At 44.5% G+C, this 26321-nt stretch overlaps 1 protein-coding gene across 2 annotated transcripts; it reads left to right on the top strand.

The window, feature by feature from the left end:
- Positions 1-55: 55 nt before the first annotated feature.
- Polg2 (DNA polymerase subunit gamma-2, mitochondrial) lies at positions 56-21472 on the top strand. Of its 2 annotated transcripts, none has more exons than XM_077670664.1 (9): positions 56-216; positions 3799-3944; positions 7246-7334; positions 7428-7548; positions 10020-10119; positions 13074-13265; positions 16440-16615; positions 19806-19902; positions 21287-21471. In XM_077670664.1, the coding sequence occupies exons 2-9, from the start codon at positions 3835-3837 to the stop codon at positions 21359-21361; spliced, it is 960 nt and encodes a 319-aa protein (XP_077526790.1). In that variant the 5' UTR covers positions 56-216; positions 3799-3834; the 3' UTR covers positions 21362-21471. The 2 variants fall into 2 exon arrangements, with proteins under 2 accessions (XP_077526790.1, XP_077526791.1); XM_077670665.1 differs by lacking the exon at positions 56-216 and adding an exon at positions 2941-3087 and having other exon boundaries at positions 21287-21472.
- Positions 21473-26321: the final 4849 nt, after the last annotated feature.

Below are 26321 nucleotides of genomic sequence, written 5' to 3'. Positions count from 1 at the left end.
GGTCGGATTGGCACGAGCCAAAAGCCGAGAGGGGCCGGATCACCAAACCGGCCAAGCCAAGCCCTAATTTAGGCGATCGAAGCCGCAACAACGAGCATGTAAACAACAGCCGCGTGCTACAAATGATTGAGGTTGAGAGCTTTGCCATCTTCGGAAGAGTCAGTTGACCTCGTGAATATGCAACTTCACGTGCGGCTTTGAATTCTCGGCACACAGGTAGGAGTAGAGCATGGACAACGCATCTCCGAGATGACTCTATTCACGTGCAGGTGGTGGTGGTGGTGGTGGTGGTAAACTTTATTCACAAAGGTAGAAGAGGAGGGGGTGGAGTCAAGGGTGGAATCCTATTTCCAGGACTCCAGTGGCGAAAGCCCCTAGCTTGGCTCTTTCCAGCAGTTCTCGCTGACTGGAGAGGTCCGAGCTGGACAGTGCCGCTTCCCAGGACTCTATTGATGTCTTGTAGTTGTTCTGTTGCCATATGGTCGGGCAGTTCCATATAGTGTGGAAGAGGTCTGCCTTCTGATGGCATTTCTGGCATTTTTCGTTGCTCTCGTGGAGTCAGTAATTATGGTGAGATTTTTCTTTTTGTGCTCGCCCCACCTTATGGCCATTAGGATGGCGGTGGTTTCGGCTTCTTGTATGCTCTGTTTGTTGCTCATTAGGAAGTCTAGAGCTTTCCCGTCGCAGTTGACTACCACCGCTGAGGCGTTGCCACGGCTGTTAGTTGCCGCGTCGGTGTAGACTGCGTCCGGGTCTTTGCCGTATGTCTTCCTTATGTATCTTGTTCGTGCTAGTCTTCTTCCTTTGTTGTATGTGGGATTCATTTTTCGGGGAATCGGTGCAATTTTGAGGCTTGCTCTTTGTTGAGGAGAAAGTTCTGTCGTTCTCTGTATGTACTCTGAGTGGACTGAGTACCCGGCTCTTCTCAGTATTTCTCTTCCAGTCTTGGTATTCAGTAGTCGTTCTTTCTGGGCTTCTAGGAGAGTCTCTGTGACCTCCCGAAAGGTGTTGCACACTCCCAACTTGTAGAATTTCTCATTTGAGGTGTATATGGGAAGACCGAGAGCTGCCTTGTCGGCTGTTCTGATGAGTGCGTCGACCCTCTCATGTTGATTTGCGTCGATGTGGTGGTACGGTAAGCTGTAAGTAATTCTACTCATGATTAATGCTTGCACCAGCTTGAGAGTGTCTTCTTCTCTCATGCCTTTTCTTGTTCTTGTGATTCTTCGGATGGCTCTAGCCAGTTGTTGTGTTGTTTTCTTTAGCTTGTCCAAGGTAGTGGTGGCCTTGTTGTCGTTTTGTATGTGCATGCCTAATATTCTTATCGTCGGTTTGAAGAGAATGTTTTGGTTGTCAATTACTATGCTTCCAGAGGGAATTTCTTCTTTGGAGGGTCTTATTCTAATGAGTTCAGTTTTTTCCGGGGCACATTTTAGGCCATTTCTTCGTATTGGCTCTTGTAGCTCGTTGATTGTTTCTTGTAGGATCAGTAGTTTTTCTGAGAGGGTTCCACTTTTGGTCCAGATGGTGATGTCATCTGCGTAGATTGATTTGCCGATGTGTTCTTTCTCTTCTAATTTCTTGGCTATTTCAATCATTGTCAGGTTGAACAGCACTGGGGAGATGATGGCCCCTTGTGGAGTTCCCCTGTTAGGCATTTCGAAAGGTTCGGATCTAGTGTTTCCAATGCCAATCGTGGCTGTTCTGTTTGACAGGAAGTTTCTGATGTAATCATAAACTTTCTTGCCGCATCCTGCCTTTTCAGCTGCCTTCAATATTGCCTCATGCGATACGTAGTCAAATGCCCCTTTCAGGTCCAGGGCTAATACAATTTGATCGTAGTCGTCATTGCGATTGAGGATGTCGTGTCTCAGCTGTAGAAAGGCATCTTGAGTGGATAGTCCACTGCGGAAACCAATCATACAGTGTGGAAACATGTTGTTTTCCTCCAAGTGCTTTTGAAGCCTTGTCGTGATAATTCTTTCGTACACCTTTCCTACGCACGAGGTTAGTGATATGGGTCGTAGATTTTCAATAGCTGGTGGCTTCCCTGGTTTGGGTATTGTCGTAATTCTCGAGTGTTTCCATTGCATAGGTAATCGGTTCGGCTTCCATAGCTTTTCATTTATGTATGCAGCTAATGCTTCCAGTTGTGAGTCATTTAGGTTCCTGAGTATGTTATTGTCAATTCCATCTTCTCCTGGCGCACTCTTTCGTTTGCTGGCAAGGATGGCTTGATACACTTCTTCTTTTGTGATGTCACTGTCGAGCTTTGCATTTTGGGAACCTCGGTATTCTCTTGTAGAGGGTGGAATTTTCGCGTTCAGTTCAAATCTGTCTTTTAGGGCTCTAATTAGTTCCTCGTTGGTGCCTTCGAAACCTAGCGGTGGTAGTCAACTGCGACGGGAAAGCTCTAGACTTCCTAATGAGCAACAAACAGAGCATACAAGAAGCCGAAACCACCGCCACCCTAATGGCCATAAGGTGGGGCGAGCACAAAAAGAAAAATCTCACCATAATTACTGACTCCACGAGAGCAATTAGAAACCTAATTTGCGGAATAATTCCTAAAACAGCAAAGAATATAATGCCTCTGACACCGAAAGGCAAACACAAAATAATATGGACCCCGGCCCATCAGGGACTGGAAGGAAATGAAAAAGCGGACTCCCTCGCGAGGCAAATCATGGACCGCGGGGAGTCTGAGCATTCATACGCCCTTCCTCCATACAGTGCGGCTACCGACCAACTCCGGTTATGCCGACTAAGCAGAAAAACAATGCCGACACCTCATCTTCTACTAGACGCAGAGGAGGCCAGAAATCTTAGGAAAATTCAGACAAATACCTACCCACATAAGTCTAGATTAGCGCTCATGTTCACGTGCAGGGGCCTTTTTCTTGTCGCTGGATTTTGCGTGTTAACGAACAATTTCATAACGCACGCGCTAGCCACCGTAGTGCGGCTTCGCACGTGATCGTGCGCAACGATGAGAATTGTGGCACGAACTACCGGAGTGTGGTTGATCGATCTGACTGATTGGAAGGAGGAAACTGTCCTGCTTCAGATTGTGGTCATCTAAATAAGGTAATGAAAAAAGGTGCAGGGATCCTTATCTGCCTTGCGTTGTCTTCGTAAACCATCGTGCGGACGAGTTCTTTTGTCGTTCGCAAAACGGTAGCTTACATACGCAGTGTCTGTAGGCCACGGTGGAAGAATCACTGCGCTGATGTTTGCCTCTCAAGCAGCAGCGCCGTTTTCTATATCCTGGTGGTTCGGGGCGTCATTTCTGTTGTGAAAGATGCCATGCTCATCACGGCATCTCGTCATAGCATTCAATTTACGTAAGTGTTGGCTCCTGTACGAGATACCAGTAGCCGGGATTATTAAGTGGCGCGTATGAGAAGGCTTTAGTCGTTAATATTGAAGCCGAACAATCAGATGGTAGGTAATAAAAAAGGCAGGGAAGAACCGATGCATTCATCAGAGCCGTAGAGAGGAACATAAAGTTCCATTTCACGTCCCATGCATGGCGTCAGTGCAAAAATAACAAATTACTACTGTACATTACATTTGTTTCACTGAAACTGTCACGTTAAAGCCAAAAAGCCAATTTGCAGGTTTAAAAAAAGGCATGAATATGTTCAGCCCCACATTATATCTCTCCCCAAAACGCAGCCAAATGGTTGAGATTCTGAGTTGTATTTAACAAACGGCCAATACACATCTTAGCTGTAAGCTATACACCCCGACTTTAGCTTTTACGTCACAGGGGCACCGTCTTTTTTATCATTGCAGCATCTTGGGTACAGGGCGTAGCATGTCTGTGGACCCATGGGGATGTCACCGATGCTCACGCAGCTTCTGCACAAGTACGGATTTGTGGGCAAGACCACGTATGGACCCTGTGGCACTCTCCTGCGTGACAACTTGCGGCGGGAATGGTGATGTTTTTTTTAATCACGGAATAGGACGTATACAGTCAAACCGCGTTATAGCAAACACTGATATAGTGAATTATTGGATGTAGCGAACTAAATACGAAGTTTGTTTGGTCACACTTCATTTCAATGTAACCTATTCTTTTGATAACAAAACCGAAACCTCGAGAGGCGTGCAATATCAGCTATAACGAAGAAATATTTGTTTTCGGCGAGGCTCAAAAGTTGACAGCTGGCATATTAAAAGCACAATTTAAAAAAAAGTGGGACAAAACAACCATTTTTATTAGCCTTAAAAACTGCACAAGTAGCAGAGGCCTTCTGCGCGGACACTGTGAAACACTTCATCCTGCTCAGACTATGAAAACCCACCAGGTGAAGGCCGCATCCCCCTAGTAAACAAGAACGCAGGCCCGTTTTGCTGAACGAACTTTGCTCTGCTGTAATTTCAGAACCTCATGTTCCGGTCTGTTTAGTTTGAACTGCCACAAGGGGGCAGATAAGGATTACATAATTTATAATGGGTTCGAAGCCTAGAACAATGCGTTTTTTTTTATGCAGGATTGTTGCGCAAGCCGGATTGCCGATTTATTAAAGCCGATTTTTACCTCTACGCTTACAACGAATATCGGATATAGCAAACTAATTTACTGCCCCGATACTACTTCGTTATAACGAGGTTCGACTGTACCTAGTGGCAGTGATGACTTATGGGTCAGAAGCTTGGCACCTTACCAAGTGCCTTGAAGGAAGAATTGGGTCAACCCAACAAGCTGTGGAACAAATAATAATAGGGGTAACGCTTACAGGTAGGCAGAGAACGTGTTGGGTCGGGGAGCGAACTCGGTTGAACGACATCCTAGCTCAGTGTGAGAGGAAGAAACGGCATTGGGCTGGGCATACGTCGGGGCCGTAGCCAGAAATTTTTTTCGGGGGGGGGGGGGGGGGGGTATGGACTTCGGGAAGGGGGTAGTTCTTCTGAAAGCAACAGTAAATATTGCTTACGTGCTGCCTGGAAAAGATTTCAGGAGGGATTAGAACCCCGAAACCCCCCCTCTGGGTACGGCCCTGGCATACGTAATGAGGAGAGCTGATAACAAGTGGACTTCTCCGTTACGAGAAGCAGGAGAAGTCCCATGACTTGACGGAGGGACGAAATCGGAAAATTCGTGGGCAATAAGTAACTAGGGTGTAGCAAGATAAAAATCCCAGTCCATCTCCAAAACCTGGGGAGGTGCGAAGCATGCAGTGTATAAGTGTATTCTTGGCGCCTTGGTGTTTTTGCCAATGGAGATGAAACCGTTGGGGGGGGGTAGAGGTGTGCAGCTTTGCTGTAAAAGTCTCTTGTCTTTGAAGCACGAAGCTGTCCAGCGTCAGGCGTAAATGAGTGTCCCTGCGATTTTTTAGTACGCGTTATGTTCTAGCGCGAGGCGTAAACGACTTTCCCGGTGTTTTAGCACTGTGACTACACGAGACGACGTTTATGACAACGACAGGAGACACCAATAGCCCCAGCCCCAAAGGGGCTTCGCTCCTAACAAAATGGTTAGAGGGATGTGACAGAAGCCTCTATGGGAGAGGCTCTTAATGAAAATATGTCTGTATCAATGCACGTATGAACAGGAAATAGTAACGTACTTTTTTTTAATGCATTAAGTAAAACTGGCACAGAAAGAAGACATCATGTACTAGCTACTCTGTTATGTGTAACTTGTTGGATGTTTGATGCTTCACAGAGACTTGTACGCTTATCTTTAGTGCTGAAAAGAAATTTAATTGAATAATCCTTGTGCTACAAAACCAAACCACGGACTTTGGGGACAAGTTTTGCCAGCCTGCAGAACCTTTTTGGTGAATATAATTTGCCAGAGAATGTTTCGGCTTTCAGGGCGGGGACAGGGAATTGCGCTCGGAATAAAACAGTTAGTAAAAGGCACTGATATGTTCCACCAAAAACGTTCCTTTAACGATTACAGTTCTATTGAGACAACACCAATTCCATTATAAAGGTCTCAAGTTTCAAACTGGATTTGAATGTGGAAGCCCAGAATAATGAATCGGCAAATACTAGTTCCACAGGCACTGAATGTGCCTGAAAACTACCGCATTGAAATTAAGTGAAAAAGAAGTGTGAAATCCCCCCAGTGGGAATTGCCGGAGTTGGCTTAACTGCTATCTACTATACATACACAAATGAATTGCTGGCAGGAATTTTTTTTCCGGGGCAGTGTAGGCAGTCTGATGTCGATGTAGGACTGTCCTCTTGGATACCTCCGCAAGAATAGTCGTGCCCTTAGAAAACACTATACATCGGGCACCTCTGAAGTTGGCTTCACTACTGTGCACGAATGCATTGCTAGGAAGACATTTGTGATAATACAATCAGTCTGGTATCGAAGTAGGGATACTTTAGGAACTTCCCCCACTTGACCTAGCGTCTTCCTAATGTAATAAAGGCTATCTCCTCCTCCTCCTTTTATTAATGACATATTCTTGTGCAGCGAATGTGTGGCTCATGAAGCATTATGCCCATGCTACATGAGCATTTCGAAGGCCTTTGGGTCGAATGTCATTTGACTCAAATGACACCTTTGAGCTGCTACACGATGTTTTTCAAAGGCCTTTGGTTGAAATGCCATTTGAGTCAAAGGAGCGCCACCAACGACCTTTGAGACTCTCAAAGGCCTTTGAAACGCGAACGGTTGTACTCTGGGGCGCAGTTTCTGCATGCCGTAATAACCAAAAGAATTATTTACTAGTAAAACTTGGTGTTTAATCTTCGTAATTTTTCACTTGTTTGTGTTAACTCGCTCTACGAGAACACGGTAACTTAGTACTCTCAACACCGGCGGTGCCAAAAAAGAAAAAAAAAAACTGGCTGTTTTGTGTGCGCTTGTAGCTTGTTGTCAATGTTATCAGTAGTAATTGTTTTCGTTTTCGTTTTTTTTTTTTGCTCGTTTTAACTAGAAATTTTTTTTTTTTTTCCTCCAGAACGAAACATGGTCGCAGAGGTGACACCAAAACATGGCAAGGAGATGCGGAAACTTTCAACTGCCTTTGAGAATTGTCGTGTAGATCGTTGGGACTCCTTAATTCGAGTGGCATTTGAAATTTATAAGGCCATTCGACTGAAATGTCCTTTCAAACGCTCGTGTAGCACAAGTATTAGACTGGTTTTTCTCGTTTAGTCTACGTGGAAATGCCACACATTTAAAAATTCACACATACGTGACTGGAAATGCGACATATGGCGACCACAGAAGTGAGGGCTTTTTTTTTTTTCTTCTTCTTCTTCTTTTTCCAGGCGGCGTCATATTCTCCGGTCAGCTGAGGCCAGCGTGTTGCCACTGGAAGAAGCCTGGCCAGATCACATTAGCTTAGATTCCCCCAGCGGTGAGCAAATTTCAGTTTGTGACTCCACCACGAAATGCAAACGCTGTCTGGCACTTGTTCGAACCCCAAAATTCGTCCCCTTACCATGCGCAGATCTGGAGGCGCTGTTTGGTGCAGCGAAGGAGTTGGTGGACCAGGAGTCTTCGTTTGGGCTTCTCCTGAGCAGCAAAAGCAATAAGGCCTTGTTTGAGACCGAGTCACTGCGAAGCCAGCAGTGAGCCAATTTCGAACCTTTGCTGCGGGTAGGCCTGTGTGGTAGTCTAGTGGATCATCCCGAGGCGATATTTTAGTGACAGCAGCACTTCTCTTTTAAATGCAGAGCATTTCAGTAACTCACGATGTCACCCGCGTTGACGTCTGTAGTCGTCCGGAGTCGTAGTCCGCACCCCTCCCCCTACACTGTATAAAAAAAAATACTCTCCGGCGCCTGGTTTCGATCCCTCGACCCTGCGGGCGGAACGCAATGTACATGGTGCTCTACCCACTGCGCCACAAAGCCGACACAGAATGGGAGGCTACGAACGCGCCTTATATCCTTCACTCATTCAAATTACTGCTGACGAGCGCTCTCTCGTCAGCAGTTGCCACAAGTGCAACAACATTAACGTAATGCAAACTACTTAACGTCGTGCGCCCCTGGAAATGCTCTGCATTTGATCGTGCCCCTCGCGAGGGGGATGTTTCACTGCATCGCCATGCGAACAGTTTGCCACGCTTTAGTTTTAAATGCAGAGCATTTCAGTAACTCACGATGTCACCCGCGTTGACGTCCGTAGTCGTAGTCCGCATCGCTCCCCGTCGGTCTGGCATTGGATTGGATTCGATTGAATTGGCTTGGCTTGGATTGGTTTGGATTTGGATTGGATTAAAAAGGATTGTGTTTACTTTTTACGATAATTTTTAAAGGGGCCATGCTGACAAAACACAAACTTGGTTCATTCGAAAGATTGCCTCGTTAGAGTCATACTGACACCACTTTTGGTGCACACTTTGCTCAAATAAGCTACCTAATTAGGAAAAAAGGGAATGGCCATGCGACCCACTAGCTCATTTCCCACAACTGAACCTATGATGTCATATGCCCAGCTGTGCGATTGGCTGAGGCCGGCAAAACGAAACGCAAATTAGCCAGGGCTTATAAGCTTGCTGAAGGAACTATTTGAGCTTAAATGTAAACCTATTCATTTTACAGCAGTAAGAATGGTGTGGTAAACAATAAAAGTTACGAAAATACACGTAAAAAATAGAAGTGCCGATGCTCACGGCTGTTGGTACTGGGCGCACTACGCCTAGTACCAGCTGCTGCACAGCAGTTTGCCACTTTGGAGTTGTCTTGCATAACACTGGCCGATTGGTGTGAACCACGTTCGTTGCCTTACGTGATTCTGTCTCTCGAGCATACCGCATATTTCACAACACAATTACTTTCTAACATAACAAAAACAAGCCAGGTGCAAATACGGTCAAAAACAAAGCAAGGGCGGACAACCGTCTGTGGTTGAGTATGGCAGCGCCATCTGGGAGGGCTGATGGTAAACAAGGCTGCAGAGCTTAATAACGGGCTGGAAGTTTTTTTCGATACCTGCCCTTGTGACTTCAGGGCAGACGTCACGAAAATACGGTTTGGCAGGAGAATCACAATTTAACCTAAATTGATTAATTTCTCAGTGAATACGGCATCATTTGCTGCCGGACAAGCGCTGGGGGCACTGTAAAACACGAAATCTTTCCAATAAAGCAAACTCGTATTTTGTCTGCAGGGCCCTACAGGTGAAACACTCTGGTTATAAGAAGTGTTTTAATTTGCGTAGATAGTTTTCCGCATTTGTGCAAGGTGAGAAATGTTGGGTTTAACTTGCGCATTGTGTGTCTAGAAATCAAACCATCAGATACTGCAGCGCTGCCATCCTGGTTATGTAGCAAGGCAGCTAATTGCACTTTTTTACGTAAACAAGCACACCTCGGGGCTTCCATTCTGAGAGACATATTATAATAGAAAATTATCACGGCGGCCTTGAGAAATGAAATGGGTCATTGGACAAAAAAAAAGTGTTTAGCTTGTTTTTATGGTTGTGCCGAACAGAGAGAAAAGATTGAAGAATATAGATCGCTCTATCAAGGTTAGTTTTTTACTCAACAAGGTTAATAATTTTGGTCGCCATTTACGGTAGACAATAATTTGCTGCTCGTATGGAAATGATGCCTGGGGGCAGAGCGCATTAGGAAGCAAAAAAAGATTGCATAAACTCCAAAGCCGGAATTGTTAGGCAAATGCAAAAACCATTTTGAAAACCAGCCCATTTCAAATGCATTGCTCGGAATACATTATTAGTAGAAATACGAGCAGTCTGATATGAAAGCATGATAGCAATTCAAAGAAGGGTCAGACAATAGGTGGACGTATTTGATAATTTGATTCACAAACTCTACAATGCATACAAAGATTTCACGCAGCGGTTTGTTGGCAGTGTTCGAACTGTTTGGTGTAAGCGACAAATTAAAGTAGCCGATTTGACGTAGATGGGTCTAACTGACTTTAGTGGTAACAGCACCAAGCAAAAGATTGGACATTTGGATTTGCACCATTTTCGTACTTTTTTTGGACGTTGGCACACTTTAGGCATTTGTGACTGCTGACAATCCTCTCATTTTCTTTTTTTTTTTTTTTTCCCATGTGTTTCTTAGAGGCAGCACACTAGAGCAACTGGTGTTTTTCCCCGCTGCTGGGGAGGAGGCACGTTGGCTGACGCATTGGCAGCGGCAGCGACTTCGATGGTGGCGACAGGTAGGCTCTGACACCTGCCACACAGGCTATGCGTTTTGAGAGGCAACAGTACTTACAACCAGTGGGGAGAAATCCTGTTTTTGGCACGATTGTTTCATCAAAGGTTAGGCCTTGCGCATTGAGCTCAATGCAACGGGTGTAGCTATTCCCCTCTGGGCAGGAAAAGAAGAGATAAAGGCGATTACAACAAAACATTCGTGCAGTCTTTTTTTTGTTGTTGTTTAGTTTTGTTTTTCTCCTTACATTTCTCAAAAGCCTCAGTAAAACAATATTTGCATGAGGCTAACATTTACAGCCACCAACCTTTCCATGGGGATGCTATCGCACCGAATACCCACGGACCTACGGTGGAACAATTTCCAAAGAGTGGATGGAACCAGTTTTTTCACATTTTTTAGACGCCAAGAGCCTTACGTCGGGTGCTCATCGAAAATTCAGATCTGTGCATCTCTGCCTCTAATGAAGAGCAAGATGAAACACTACCATTCCTGATGTGTAGTAGGAGTGTCATGATGCTGCAGCTCATTGCATTCCGTGCACTGCACTTATTTAGGAGAAGCAGAAACAAAAATCCGCTTCATCCCTCAACAAGGTACGATATTTCCTCTGCACCAACACCTGAGCATTGCAGAGCCATGTAGCTCACAGGGATGCAAAGACTTGCCGGTTTTAAGTGCAGTGAACTTTAGGGGCTCGCCTTGTCATCGTAGCTCGCTGTAATGCTCGATGTCAAGTGATCGCCGGAATCAGGCAGCTCAGCGAGATAAGGGAGCCAAGTAGAGCTTGGCATACCATCGTAAGGGCGTCCCACACAGGCTTTGCAAACCAAGCAGTTTAAATGGTCATAACCGTTCGAAACCTGTGAACCGCTGGCGCTTGCCATACATCTCCCCGTTGTTTAGCACAAAGAAAACTTCAGGTACATTTGAGGCAAAATATGCGTGATTAACCGGCAGCGTCCGCGTTCATTTAGTTAGGAGCGCTCGTTGGGTTGGTTTTTACGATAGTAAGTGAAAAAAAAGTGGCAGTGCAACGCCGGCACGTGCGGGAGAAAAGCAGGCACAAAAAGAACAGAACTCCTGCTGGTGCAGTTTAACGCAGGGGGGCCGCGAGCACTGCAAAGCGGAAATTTAAGTTGCATTGGACAAACCTCCGTTGAATTCATCAGGGGGGGAGTGAGACGGGGGGGGCGGCAAAGAACGTGATGGGTGGTAGCAGTGAGCGGATAACAGCGCTACAGCCGTTTATGGCGAATCCCTGCTTCGCACTACCAGCAGCGTTCACATGGAGTGGAATGGCTTTAATTTATTTTCTATTTCTATCTCGGAGTATGATGGCTTGGCTTCAAGCAAAAGTTTGTCTGTCGTCTAATCACAACACGTTACAACTGGCATGGGGAGAGGCACACTTCTGTTGTAAGGGGTGATGGTGGTCGCTCTGCTCATCAGAAAAGACAGTGGCACATAAGTATGCATTGGATTACAATGACAAGTAGTGGTATAAAAAGCGGTATTATAACAGTAGTGAGTCATGCATTCGTCATGTTAGTGAGCAAGGTATCATCGAGTAGAAGCATTTGTCTACGAATATGTGCAACCGGTTGTCACAATATTCTCTCATCTTACCAACTCTCCCCCCCCAAAAAAGAGGAAACAATGCTCACTTCATTTGCTTGGGATTTGGCGAGTTGGTCTGTATTAACTGGAATTTTCACCTTGAACGTAAAAGCCCAGGGACGGTGGTAAAGAAAACACGGACACAGTGCTGACCCGCATTTTCTTTTCTGCCGTCGCGTTCAATCGGAAATTTCAAAGTTTCAAAAAACGCTGGCTTTACTCAACAGCATCAAAAATTTCATAAGACGTTTCACCACCTATGCGGGTGGCATTGTCTGTTACTGACAGTGCCACCCGCATAGATGGCGAAATGTCTTGTGAATTGTTTTACGCTGTTGACTAAAGGCAGCGCGTTTCTTGAAACTTCAGAATAATGTACCCCGCCTTTTGGAACATTTTTTAAAGCTGAAATTTCCGCTTTGTTCCTTAAATGGGCCATGAAGACAAAATACAAGTTTGCTTTATTCGAAAGATTTCATGTTCTATAGTGCCCCCAGCGCTTGTCCGGATGCAAATGATGCTTTATTCACTGCAAAATTAATCAATTTAAGCTAAAATTTTGATTCTTGTGCCAAAAGGTGTGCTTGAACGACGTCCGCAATGACATCATAAGAACAGGTCTTTCAGCTAAACTTGGTGTGGAGCGGAGACTTGTTTACCGTTAGTCAACCTAGATGGCACCACCACACCGCGGCAAGCTGTTTTCTGCGTTTGGTTTGTTTGTGACCGCATTTAAACCTGGCTTGTCTTTGTTCATGGAGAAAATAATCGTTTCGTGAAACATAGTGCTCGCTTGACAGATATGGTCACGTAAGGCACCATTGCTTGCTTCAGTTGGCCAGTGTTGTCTGAGACAAGCCCAAAGCCTCGCAGTCCTGTGCAGCTAAACCAAGCATAGTGCGCGCAGTACCAACAGCAGTACGCATCGGTACTTCTATGTTTACGTGTGCTTTCGTAACTTCCGCTGTTTGTCCCACCATTCTTACCGCTATAAAAAGAATGTGCCCTAATTATAAGTGGAAATAGCTCGTTCGGCAAGCTTATAAGCTCTGCCTAATTTGCGTTTGCTTTTGCTGGCCTCAGCCAATCGCAGAGCTGGCTGGTATGACATCATAGGTTCTGCTGCAAGAAATGAGCTAGTGCATTGCATGGCCATTCGCTTTTTTCTTAATTATATAGCTTATTTGAGCGAAGTTTACGTTAAAAGTGGTGTCAGCATGATTCTAATAAGGCAATCTTTTGAATGAACCAAACTTGCATTTTGTGTTCATGTCCCCTTTAACTGCGACAAGTCTAAGGTGCTGTGGTTGTGACGTGAGGTAAACCCTTTCCTCGCAGCTGTCGCGGCGTCCCTGGGCTTTCAAGCTCCAAGAACTGGAAGGGTCGCAGGAGTGTCGCGTGGTCCATGAGGGAACAGGTCCCCTGGAGCGCCTGTGGAGCCAAGGTCGCCTTGTTGCATCAGTGGGGAGCCTCGAGCTTGCCGCCGAGGCGTTCCTCAGGGACGCCCACCAGGAGGGACCCCTGGGACAGGCACGTGGCCTCGTGGGTGTGGGCACTCCGGAAGAAGTGGGGCTTTTAAAGTGGAAGCTTTTTTAGTGGGATTGATGATGTCCTGTCAAAAATCTAATGCGCTTCCCCATAGACCGGTTGGTAGACCGAAAAGCTGTGATAAGATCTCTGGACACATGGCGCGTGTGTGAAACCCCTGGGCTTCCGCTGTGTCAAGGCGGTTACTTGAACATCGTGAAAAAAGAATGCTTCTAGATGAGACAATACAGGCATAGGTCATGAAGAATAAGGAGTACAACACTGTATAACTTTATTTCATAAACTATGCATCGCTGTACGTTAAGATGTTCGTGCATGCGTTTACTTACTGCGTGGAAAATGGTCGCTTGGGTTCGTGTTAGGGGCTGGGGCTGTTGGCGTCTCCTGTCGTTGTCGTCGTCGTAACACACTTTTAGTATTCGGGCTTCTCTCAGCTTTCTTTAGGCGGGGATGGTAAAGACTTTTTGTTTCACGGTCTAGGACTTGCTGTGGATAGTCTGCAGGTAGTGCGAGAATTCTCCGCATTGTAGGAATACTATAGGTGAAAAAAATGAACCCCAGATTGCTTCCTTTGGAGCCTGCAGTGACTCTGGAATTGATAATTGAAGCAGCCTGAAATCAATCAGTCCCAGTTGGTAGGCACTTGTGGCAACTGGTAGGCACTCATGGAGGCCAGTTGGTAGGCGTTCATGGCCTGAGGGTCGTACACTCTATAGAAACGTGTGAAAAACTACAAATTTCAGCTAGGTTTTCAAGAAGTTTGCAGGGAGTCTGGGACTGGTAATCAAAGTGCCCCACTGTCAATGAAAGCCAGTTTGGTTGGCACTCGTAGTAACTTGTAGGCACTCACGGGGGCCAGTTGGTAGGTGCTCATGGTATGAGGATTCTGCACACTGTAGGAAGGTTTGTGAAAAGTGGATGCTGGGGCCGAATTCTCTAAAACGACGAAGCGTCGCTTTGAAACGACGTGGCAGCGCCATGCAAATGCGTGTGTTCTGGGGTTGGGGCCGTCGCTTTGGGGCGGCCGGCAGGGGCAATCAGCGCAGAAAAGCGCCGTGGCAAGGGCGCGAAGTGACAAGTGAAGCGACGAGGGGCCAGTGGGTGTCACTTCGCGCCCTTGCCACAGCGCTTTTCTGCGCTGATTGCCCCTGCCGGCCGCCCCAAAGCGACGGCCCCAACCCCAGAACACATGCATTTGCATGGCGCTGCCACGTCGTTTCAAAGCGACGCTTCGTCGTTTTAGAGAATTCGGCCCCTGAATTGCATCTCGAGGAGTCTGTGGTGAGTCTGGGACTGATAATCGAAGAGCCCCACTATCAATGAAAGCCAATTTGCTAGGCACTCGTGGTAACTGTTAGGCTCTCGGGGGGTTATTTTGTAGGCGCTCATGGCCTACCAGTAGTGCTAAGAAATGAAACATAAAAGGAACAGCAAAGGAAGAGAACGCTGTGCTTTCTTCCATCTCTCCCTTTTGTGCGCTGTTCCTTATTCTGTACTGTGGAGAAATGCGTATTCAAATCCCACACCAATTTTTTGGCAGTAAAGTACTGGGAACTCTAATCATGTAGTGGTGCATCTGCTTTGACCTACATGTGCAGAAGTTGAAAGCAGAGATTTTTGTTTCTTACACCAACTGTAATGCACTTAAAATGCACAATTTAGTACAAGCGGGGATGTTTTCACTCGAAGGAAAGCGCACATCATATTCTGCAGTACTGTACAAAAAAAAAAAGAAATATCCCAGGTTTATTTTCTTTCCCCTGGAATCGGTGGAAACTTGAGTTATGGTAACCATAGCCAGGTGGACCATTTGCACGCACCTAAGGTGTGCAGGCACTTCTCTTTCCAAACAAGACGTCATTGTCTAATTCAAGGAGGGGGGATCTGATCCTCGGGAAGGATAGTGATATGTCATTCGGCTCCACTGGATTGGATTGGATTTTCGCTCCTGCTTTCATTCCTTCTTCATGTCAGTGAGGATGAAACACTACTGTCTCTTGTTAGGGAAAATACCGTCGTACCACTCAGCATTTCACTCTAAACATTAGCAGGGCTATTTTTTTATTTACACAAGTTGCACCAAACCTGCAATCGGTGTAGCCAGTGTATACCATAGAAAACAAGCTTTGTGAGGGGTAAGTAGGTTGCGACCTACTTTGACCTATTCTGATGTACTCTGACAATGACCTGCATTGTATTTCACAGGAAAGTGACCTACCTAGACCTGCATTAACCTGCTTTGACAATGACCTGCGTTGTATTCTGTGCTGAAATGGCCTACTACATTGACCTTCACTGACCTACCTGTTGCAAATATTAGAGAAAGAAGAGGTGGCTATCGGCAGCTGCCTCCCAATATCACCATCATTGTACAGTTTCATCCGCCATTAAAAAGGATCACTCACGCCCCGCGGTCCTCGCCTCAGTTCTTCAACACTACCTTAACAGGGACCTGCATTGTGGTGTACAATGAAATGACTTCCTTTGACCTGCATTGACCTGCTTTGACCGTGACCTGCGTTGTGTCTTATGGTGAAATGACCTGCTTTGGCCTACATTGATGTACTTTGACAAGCTGTGTTGTATTCCACTGTGAAATGACCTACTTTTACCTACATTGCGTATAACCCGCACCAAAAATGTGAAGATTTCAGGGGTGAAGTAGAGGTGCGAATTATATGCGAGGCATTTCCTTTGGTGCAGCTTCACCGCAATGCGCGTTGGGCCGTGATGCCCCTACAGCAATAGTAGCGACTAAGCCACTGTTATCCCATTAACAGTGCTTACTTTGCGCCCACAGCTCAACAATACACCAACCTGAAAAAATGTACACGGCAAGTCGTCTAGTTACGTAGTCAGCTAGGTAAGTTCTTTTGCATAAACAAATGTGTAATGTTGGTTGAGTAGTAGATTGGGTCCATGCTCTTATGTATAAAATATGCGGGCAATACGCGGGCCTATATTTTCTTTTATTCATCGGCGGAAAGTCGGGGTTTGGGTTATATGCAGGGGAGGGTTATACGTGCGAAAATACGGTACTTTGGTGGCAATTACTGGCATGATATTACAGTGAAATGACCTTCGACATTTGTTGGCCTACTTTGACTGTGACCTGCGTCGTATCCTACGGTGAAACGACCGACGATTTCTGTGCAGGTTCTTTCGCTTCACCCGAGGCTGACCCCGTTCCAGGCGGCCGTCGCCACATCGGGCGCAGATTCACTGAGGCCCCTGGCACAGCTTTTGCAAAGGCAGCTGCAGGCAGCGGCACTGGCTGTCTACACCAATCCCGCCCTGGGGGGAAGCTCACCACTCGACGACCAGCTGGCCAGGTATTAAATGGGAAGGGAAGACAAAATACGAGTTCAGCTTATTAAAAAAAAATTGCTTTGTCCCGATAACGCCGGTTCCGATTTTGCCGCAAACTTCAAACAGAAGAATTCAAGCGCCCCTTCATCTAACGATGATGACGGTTGAACGCGATGCTTTCTCGTGGGGGACTGATTTTTTTCGTTGCTGTCCGATTTTGGACTTTCATTCGCAGACGGTTCGGACTTTGACTTGTTGAGCTTCAACTTCGATTCACGAGCAGTTTTTACTTTTGATCGCAGCGGCTTTGACTTTGACACTTCGCCATTCAATGTTGCGTGGAGAAAGCTTCACATTTAACCTGCGTCGTCTAAAAGGAGGGGTGCATGATTTTTCTGTCTAATTTTGCACGAACGTGCACCCCTCTCCAAATCCAAGCTGCTTCAACTGTTGCAATCGATAGACATTGGCTTCGTGACGCGAGGGACCCAGGTTTGATTCCGACCACAGGAAGCATTTTTTTTTTTTTTTTTCACTTCACCCACGATCATTCATTATCAGCAGAGAAAGTTGGCTTTCCTGCAGTGCGTTATCCGACGTGACATACACCATCACTTAGACATAGAAGGCTTCACTTTAGCAACTGAGATATCAAGGCAAACAGATGAAGCAGCGGTGACTCCTCAGCCCCTGTCTGGTGAGGTCTCTGTGGCTTCACAGAACCCTGTTCTGACCAAAGCCAACGCCAACAAACCATTGCCAAAGCAATCCGAAGCCATTGCCAAAGCCATTGCCAAATCCATCGCCAAAGCCATCCAAAACCAAAGCCATCGCCAAATTGGACGACTGTGGTGGGGCCTCCAGTTCTGTTGACAACTGTGCCAACACGCTGACAACTGTGTTTTTAGTGCTGCCTTGTATTACAAAAAGAAGAAAAAGAATGTGCTAGCAATGCACTTGTGTATAGCAGTCAAGTCAGCTTTAAAGGGGCTCGATGTTTGCGAAAGCATTTGGAAGGGATGCTCAACCATTAGTAAGCGATGCTCAGAATTTCTGTACAATTCTTTTCTCCAGATTAAAAGCTAGCGAATCTGTCACAAATGTGTGAAAAGGAACAACAACAACTGTTCGCACACTGGTGTCAGCGTGGGAAAAAATTTCCGTCATATTTGGTGTGCGCATTAGGTATTTCAGTGTCACAGATAAGATAAAGTACGCTTTCACTGTGAGTGAAACATGCAATGTCTGGAGGTTGTGTTTTAGGCTTGAGTTGTACCAGAAGAACCCTACCTATCTTCTTGGCATTCATATTGGTGCGATGTATGGCGTCAAGAGTCACAAACATTTGGTAAAGTCCAGGGATTAGTGCTCTGCATTCATACCCGTTTCTTTTCGTCTTTGTCCGTTTTCAACGGTGTCTTTATTGTGGGCAAACCAGCCAGTGGGATGTGGTATTTTGTTTTACCAATGTGCGTCCCTCCTAGCCTTAGCTATTTCAGCACTTGACGCTGTAGAACTTACAACCACCAAGCTGTTTAAAATTTTCTATTTAGGGAGTTTTATTAACTGCGTATTTTCGCTGGCACCATGCTCTGATATTTCGTGTAATGATGTAATTTGGAATAGCTCACAATGGGCTATCTTTTGTTTGTGAAAGGGGACAAGATGTCAAATTTGGTCACTGGAGTCGATGTAGTAGTGCATTCAGGAACGATTTCTTCACTTTCTAGATATTTGTGGTCATTACAGTCCTCTTTTAAGGGGCCATGAAAACAAAATACAACTATGTTTAATTTAGAAAGAACCAGTCTTCAAAACCTCACTCAGTTCTATTACAGCCACGAAAAATGTTTGTTTAACCAAAAAAAACACAAGAAGTATTGAAAAACTTTCAAATTTTGAGCTACAGTGACATGTTGCGGGCAGGAGGGACGTCATATGGGTAGAGTTGTTCGTTTTCGGGTTTTTTTTTTTTTTTTAGTTTTTATTCAGGGGGTAAAAATATGGTGCTATTTTTAAAACTGATAATCAGGGAGAAATCGGGTTTTAATTGTAAAACCATTCGGAAATCCTGTATTTTTTTTTTTAGGTTAAATCTATAGATTTGCTAAGTAGTACCCTCAGTTTGTTTTATCAGAAGGTATCGCGAGCTTCTTAACTTTTTTAACACATTAAAATTGGTGTTTGCTTCAAGCTGCTACTCGGGGGGTCATTGGGGTTTTCTAGCAAATACTCTTTACAATTTGGCGTTTGTTTGGAACTGAATCAGTAACGATAGCAGTAAAGAGCACAGATAACCGCCGAGAAATCAAACATTTTCTTCACGTACAAACAAGATTTTGTGACAGCATAGAAAAGTTGCCGGAAAGTGGCTCGGGAATCGCCACTGCTTCACACATTTTCTTTGATATCTCCATTATTTGTACCAAGTTTGTAATAAAACGGGCACAGTTGTTACTGGGGCAAAGCAGTCTTCCTAGTGAACAAAACGTGTACAGTCTAGTCCACTTATAACAATATCCAAGTGCCAAGGAAATCCCATCGTTATAACCGATAATTGTTATAAGCGGGTTGCGAAATAAAAAAAACGGAACACAGCTCAAAACATTTTATTCGCATGCCAGCAAGGTGGTACTACAACTAATATGCGGGAAAGAAGCCACAGTCGGTCACCCTTGTTTGCCGCGTGTGAAGCTAGAGCAAATTTTTTCCAAGAGCATCTATAGGTGCTTCACCTAGCTGAGGTAAATGTCCTTGGCGGAAACAAAGTCCCCGAGGGACTGTGTCACACTTTGGGCCTCCTACGAAGACACTACCTGAGTAGACTGCGCAACCGCGTCATTAGAGTCATCACTGCTGCACTTTTGGTGCACAGTATAACCGGATTCAATCATTATATGCGATATCGTGGCACTGGAGCATTGTAATAAGCAGTTTATTTTACCATAGAGTACAAAATTTGACAGTGCCATAGCTGTTCATCGTTATATCCGATATATTGTTATAAACGGTATCGTTATAAGTGGACTCGATTGTATTTTGTCTTCATGGCCCCTTTAAATTTTTGGGCTGTTTAGAGCACATCCAAAGCAACTCCCTGTTATACCTACCCATAGAATTCCTATAGCATGAGCAGTATTGAACTTCCCAAGAACTGCTCAAAGCTGCTACACTTCCGGCTGCGTGTGACACCCTCAAAACTGTTCGTGACAGGTTTGATGAGATGGGAGTAGTGGCCGTGGTCATCCTGGATGAGGAGACACAAAAGACGGGCATCGCACACGTTCGTCACCGGGACACAGGCCTCAGGGTAAGTTAATACACCCATTGGTTTTGCCAGTAGAGGGCCGGGAAAAGAACCATGTACTACCCTGGCATTGCGGAATCTTGTTTCAAGAGAAATTGATGAGGCATGAGAAATCTGGTGATGCTCCTGGCGATGGCCTCCTGTAGAATTTTTGTGAAGACAAGTTGAAGGAACCTTTGTTTCATTCTCGATGTGCTTGTGAGGTACTGAATGAATTCGCTTCATCATTTGCTGTGCCAATTTGAGTTGAGCTTTTAGCAGGAATGTGAAGTGTGCTTGATGCAGAAATGCTTGAAAGAGCACTGATGGCAAATTTTGGGCAGAATTCTCTCCATCTCTCTTTTCTTGTTCTTTACTTCTGGTAGTGCTTTGTGATTGATGATCAATTAAGGTTACAATTTATTGATTAATACTGTTCACGGAGAAGGTTTTTAATCAATTAATTGGTGCCTTCTCACATTCCCTATCTAATGGGCACTAGAGCAGATTATGAGCTAAGCGTTAAAATTTTCTTTTAAATTTAAATGCATGCTCACTGGCAGGTAGCATAGCAAGTAGTAGTTTCAGCAACTGCTTGCCGCATTCTGCAAATTTTTCCGGACAGCAGCACAATTTTTCTCATTCTGGTGATGCCTGATTTAGTAGCAAAGTCATGTCAGACCCTTTAAAAGTTCATCAAAGGGACTCTGGAGATGATTGTAAGCATTTTTTCAATAGTATTTCTCGCAAGTAAATCCAAAGATGTGTAAATTATGTTCCAAGGTTTTTCGGCCAATTTGCAAGCTTTTCCTTCTATCGAAAAAGCTGTTTAAAAGTGCTGTTTTTCTTGCCAATTTGTTGACATCCGCTCTGACAACACACTCCTAGGTACACAGGGAAATGTCTTAACTGATTGCATGCACATTCAACCAAACTGTGTGGGAGTAAAGAAAAAGATGATAAAGATTGATAATAGCTGAAAGTAAAAAAAATGAAAATTGAAATAGCACACAATTATATTGCAAAACCATGAGACGTCATTGCAATAGCAATTGCAGTGTTTTCTCCCCTTCCATGCTTTACCAGTAAACTAAAGCTCTATTTAGTTTTCCACTAAATAATTGGCAGATCGCACAAGTTCCACAACACAGTGTAGCCACGATTCAGAGCTCGATTAATTAGTACGACAAAATTACGACAGAAATTCTCGGAAAATTATATTACAACAGAAATGCTCACCTTGGATCAGCATTTCTGTTGTAAACTTGTGTAGGCCTGTCCTTTTTCTGCAAGTTCTTTGCAAGTAATTATGCTTATTATATGTTCATTAATTTTATGGTTATTTTACGTTAATTGTTTGGTTAGTATATGTTTATGGTGTTTACATGTTTGTGTTCCCCTTTTGCAGGAACAGGTTCACGTTGCGGAGGTTCACAAAAGGCTACCAATCTGCCTGCAGGCAGGAGGGAATGGCACACTATAGAGTTTTGTTTTAATTTGCTCCGCAAAGCTCCCACGGGCTCAGTTCTACGCAGGCGCAAATAAAAGTTAGCATCCAGAAAAAAACCTGCTGTGTTGTTTCTGTCTCTGCAGTGTTTGCAAAATTTTACAGGTAAGTCATATTTTCGAATGGTGAGATTAAGGGGGGACATTGCTCTTAAAACAATTTCTTTAAATTTTTAAGTAAACTCTGTGAAACTTGCCAGTCTTGCTGCTTTTTCCCCACTGATTTCAAGTATGCCATTATTTTTTTTAAAAGTCAGTTAGTTAATTAGCGATAACTAGCCACTTTTGGGGGAACAATTGAGAAAACAGTGTTACCTATAAAACTGTAATTTTTATATCTTCCAATACTATGAACCCCAGTGAGTGCAATAAGAGAATTGGTTTTTTGATGCACTGCTTAGAGCTAATTTTACAGCTCGTAATTAAGCCTTGGTGGCACCACTGGCAAGGAGCCATTTCGAATGTCCATTTCAAACACCAAAGTTTAATGAGCTGTAAAATTGAACTGCGAATGAACCTGACGACCATCACTAACCTGGACATCAGCAACTACTGGTCTCCTGGGCAGAGACCCCAAACTCCCCGGAAAACGAAAAAAGCATTTCTAGCAAGAAATCATAATTTACAGCTTCATTTCTGACTAGATTTATAGATTCTAGCTGGAATTGACAGCTTCTAACTGGAAAAATTCTTAGTCCAGCAGTTATTTCCAGCTAGCAAGTTTTTTCCCTTCCAGTTGGACTGACAAATGCTAGCTGGAACTAATAGTAGCTGCCAGCCAGAACAAAATCTCAATCCAGCTAGAAATGAGCTAGAAACTGAATATCTAGCTAGAAATTCTGCCTATTTCTATTTATTTATAAGAGATTTCTGGTTCAATAATCCGGCTTGAAAAAACATTATTTTCACCTGGAAAGTGATTACTTTAGCTCCTGGACTGACAAACTACAACCACTTCTTTGCTACATAAAGTTCTTAATTAACTGCTATTTCTACTGTTCGTCTCATTCCGTGTTCAGATGGCTATTTCAGATTTCCTAAAAAAGAAGTTCCAGTGCTACTATATTACACACTACTTAAATTTAATAGAAAAAAATTTGCAGTGCACAGCACGCTCGTCTTCTTTTATTATTTTTTTTTTCCATCCCCTGTGCTTTGATTTTTCACTTGGCAAGAGTTGACTCGTTCCACTGTTCCACTATATATGCCATGTGGGTTGTGACTGGTGTGTTTTGTGTCTATCCTTGCCATAGAGATCTACAGTCTTTCCTGACAAGACATGCCACTCAAGGGCAAATCCAGGCCCACTGTAGTGATGCCCTTTAAGGTAGAAAGTATCAGCCTATTATCTGAGAATAAAGAGTTGTAGAGGTACAACAAACACATCCAAACTACTAACCTTGCATCTACTGTGATTTTAGTATAATAAGATGTAATTACTAGCGATACTGAGACGAGGACAAGAGAAAGACCACTGGGCGACGCTAATTTTACTGCGATTTACAACCTTAGCTCTGAGTTCAGTGATGACTGTGCTCTCCTATTTCTACATAAGCCTTGTCAGGAGGGTGGTGTTCCCCTCGGTTACATTGAAATTAAGTTTTTTTTTAAGTGGCCACAGGGTTTGAACTTGCAGCCATTACCTGTCCAGGGCAGATGCTTTACCAACGTATAGGTCAGACTGTCTCGTTTACGTCATCAGGTTGAGTTTTAGGTGCTTGCCACTTCTTTTTTTGCAGAAGCTTATTCCACTTCAGAGGATTCCTTTCAGTGAGTTAAGCTATTAGTACTGGCAAACAGCTCTATTTAAGCACAAGTACAGTCGAACTTCATCATAGAGAACACTGATATAGCGAATTATCGGCTATAGCGAACTAAATATGAAGTTTTTTCGGTCCCTTCATTTCAATGACACCTATTCTTTTTATAACAATAGCGAAATCTAGAGAGCCATGCGATATCAGCTATAACGAAAAAATATTTCATTCCCGCGAGGCTTAAAACTTGACAGCTAGCAGAATAAAAGCAAAATTTAAAAAAAGTGAGACAGAACAACCGTTTTTCAATAGCTTAAGGTTCTTTATTGCGTGGACACTGTGAAAAACTTCCTTCCGCTCAGACTGTGTGAAACCCACCAGGTGAAGGCCACACCCTCCTTCAAGTAAATAGGAAGGCCGGCCTGTTTTGCCGAATGAACTTTGTTCTGTTGTAATTTCACGTTCTCACGTTAGTTTGAAATGCCACAAGGAGACAGATAAGGGCTACCTCGATCGTTTATAGTGGGTTCGAAGCCCACAACAATGCGGATTTTATCTAGGATTGTTGTGCGAGTCAGATTTCCAATTTATTAGAGCTGATTTTTATAACGAATGTCGGATATAACTAACTACTTTACTGGCCTGATACTGCTTCGGTATAACAAGGTTCGACTGTAATGCAAAAACCTTTCAAATAATTCTCAGTATTAAAGAGTGCTTGCATCACTATAAGGTTTTGTTGTGGGGGTGCAGAACCAGGTTTCTGCCAAATGACTTTTCCAATTCCCCAACTTGAGATTTTCCTTGACTACGTAAGTTAAGTTTTCTTAATGAGAATACTAATTCAATTTAAGAAGGGTAGAACGTATTTCAGGGTGAACTCAGGCTATTGATGTTCCATAACATAGAACATAGCAATAAGCGTATGTACTACAAGAAAAATATACTTTCAGTGCTTGAGTGTGTGTAGATTTTTTTTTTCAGTCTGAAGTTGTGCTTTACTTATTAATTTTTTTAAGTTAATTAAAACAGAGTGGATACTACTACTTTTTTTTCTTGCCCAAGGGTACTGGACTGAGGCGAACCCACCCCACCAAGTGACGGTTCAACCACCACCGTTTGCTCTATTAAATGTTTATTCTCTCTCTCTCTCTCTCTCTGTTGGTTTATTTTTTACTTTCTCCGAAGTTTCAACTGCCAGTTAAAGCATAAAGTGCCTGCTACTGGGGATAATGATGCTATAAAAGCTTGAGGCAGTAATGATGGAAAGGAACTGGCTATTGAGGGCATCGCTGCGACCTTTATCATTGTGTTTTGTTGTAAAATAAGTGATGTTCCAAAATACTAAATGAACGACATAACATTTGTTTAAATTGTGGGGGCAGTTTATTTCACCATCGTTTGAATGCGCTCAAACAATGTTTATTATTATTATTATTATTTTAGCAATTAAACGAGGCTTCCTTGCCCAGTGTTGTTGTCATAAAAGAAAGCCAACCCGAAGGCAGCTCTTTGAAAGCGTCAAACTTGGCGCTACCAAGTGACGTCACCAAGGGCTATCATGTGACATTATGACGTCGTAGTTTCAAACGGTGCCGCAAATGCTCTACCGATTTTTGCGGACAAAAAATACCTAAATTATAAACGTAAGTATTAAACAAAACCCCTGCATGTGTGTGTATGTGTAATATGTATAGTATGCACATCGCGGTGGTCCGCAGTAAAAAAAAATAAATTGCCGGCCGAGCGCGGGCCTCGCGACGACGGCCCAGCGTCCCCTGCGCACGTTTGCCAAGCCAAGCATACCCACTTTGGGAGATTGGCCAAGATTGCGGTGACCGCCGCCATAGGAGGACGGTGAGTAAACTTTGTTTAGGCGAGCCTTATGTGCTGATACTTAGGCACCCGCCTGGTGGGCAGTTAAAAAAACCAATGAAATGTCGAGCGCTCATGTGTGCGTGGCTCGCGGCGACTGCCCAGCGTCTCCGGTGCACGTTTATCAAGCCAAGCTACCCATTTAGAAAGATAGGAAAAAAAAAATCCAGCGTTCGCCGTAATCGTGGCAACACTTGCTCGGAACGAGAAAAAGATGTCATAGCGTACGCCCCTCCAAGGTGATGTCCAATTATTACCCCTTCCAAAAAAATTAAGGAAGCTCAAACTTAGAGCCACATAGAGTAAAGGTCGTTGCGGCAGTGAAGAAGAAGCAAGTCGGCTGTAATCGTGGACCTAAACCTTCGCTACCTACGGCGGCATAAACTCGGATCCGACGGGTTTATCCAGAATTTCGATTTTGGGGGAGTGTCGAGGTCCTACTGTCCTCCTCGGGGAGTGTTGGGGGGATGTTGCGGGAGTGCGTTATAAATCCCTGGGCAGGGTGCTGGTGGTTGTGGAATCTTTTTGGGGGAGAGAAGAAGGGGAAGGGGGGGGGGGGGCGCAACCACCGCCGCATTTCGCGCCCGCCAGTGGGCGCCACCAATCGCGCACGTGCACTTCGTGACGTACGCCACGGTGTTTACGTCACGATAAAGCCGGTCGTGGTTTGCATACAGGGAGAGGTCCATTCAACTCAGACATATGCTTGCGCTTGAAAACTTTTCATGTGCAAGTAATGAAATGTTTCTCTTAAGTATACCTGCCTACTTATCCTGAGGATACGTCGCACCTTCTTCAGCCGTCCCAGGAGCGATACGGCTTGCATTGTGAAGTGAGGACCGCAGTGAAGCCCTTACGAAAGTTTGAACAACCAAACCGCGCGCGCAAATACGTTGACGTCAGGCAATTACGCCATAGCTGTAGCAGCCTCTTTGGCACCACATGTTAGATTGGAGGAAAAAGGGAGGAAAGACGTCACCCCCGAGATTGACGTCAGCTCTGTTCGCTGCGAAAGCAACGCTGATTCGCAAGAAGGCCAAACAACCAAAGTTTACAATAGTATTTACGCAATACAGGTAACTAGATAGGTTTAATTTAGTTTTACATTATTTTTTTAAAAAAGAACTTATTGCCAGTGGAAGTTTTTAGCTGGTATCAGTGATGAGCTGACACTAGGGCCTTCTTTTACCGGAGAAGTGTTGACCCTCGCGTTTATCCTCGCAAATTTGGCCGCCGAGCCGCGCGTGCGCCGGAAGAGCGTTTAAATTTCGCTTTTAGTTTTTCCCGTGAGCTGTCGCCACCGTC

This window comes from Haemaphysalis longicornis, unplaced genomic scaffold, assembly GCF_048455015.1.
Source record: "Haemaphysalis longicornis isolate Haplotype H1 unplaced genomic scaffold, Haemaphysalis longicornis Haplotype H1 scaffold_5, whole genome shotgun sequence".
Taxonomy (NCBI): Eukaryota; Metazoa; Arthropoda; class Arachnida; order Ixodida; family Ixodidae; genus Haemaphysalis; species Haemaphysalis longicornis.
The sequence above is the reverse complement of the archived record's forward strand: the minus strand, read 5'-3'. Positions and strand labels throughout refer to the sequence as shown.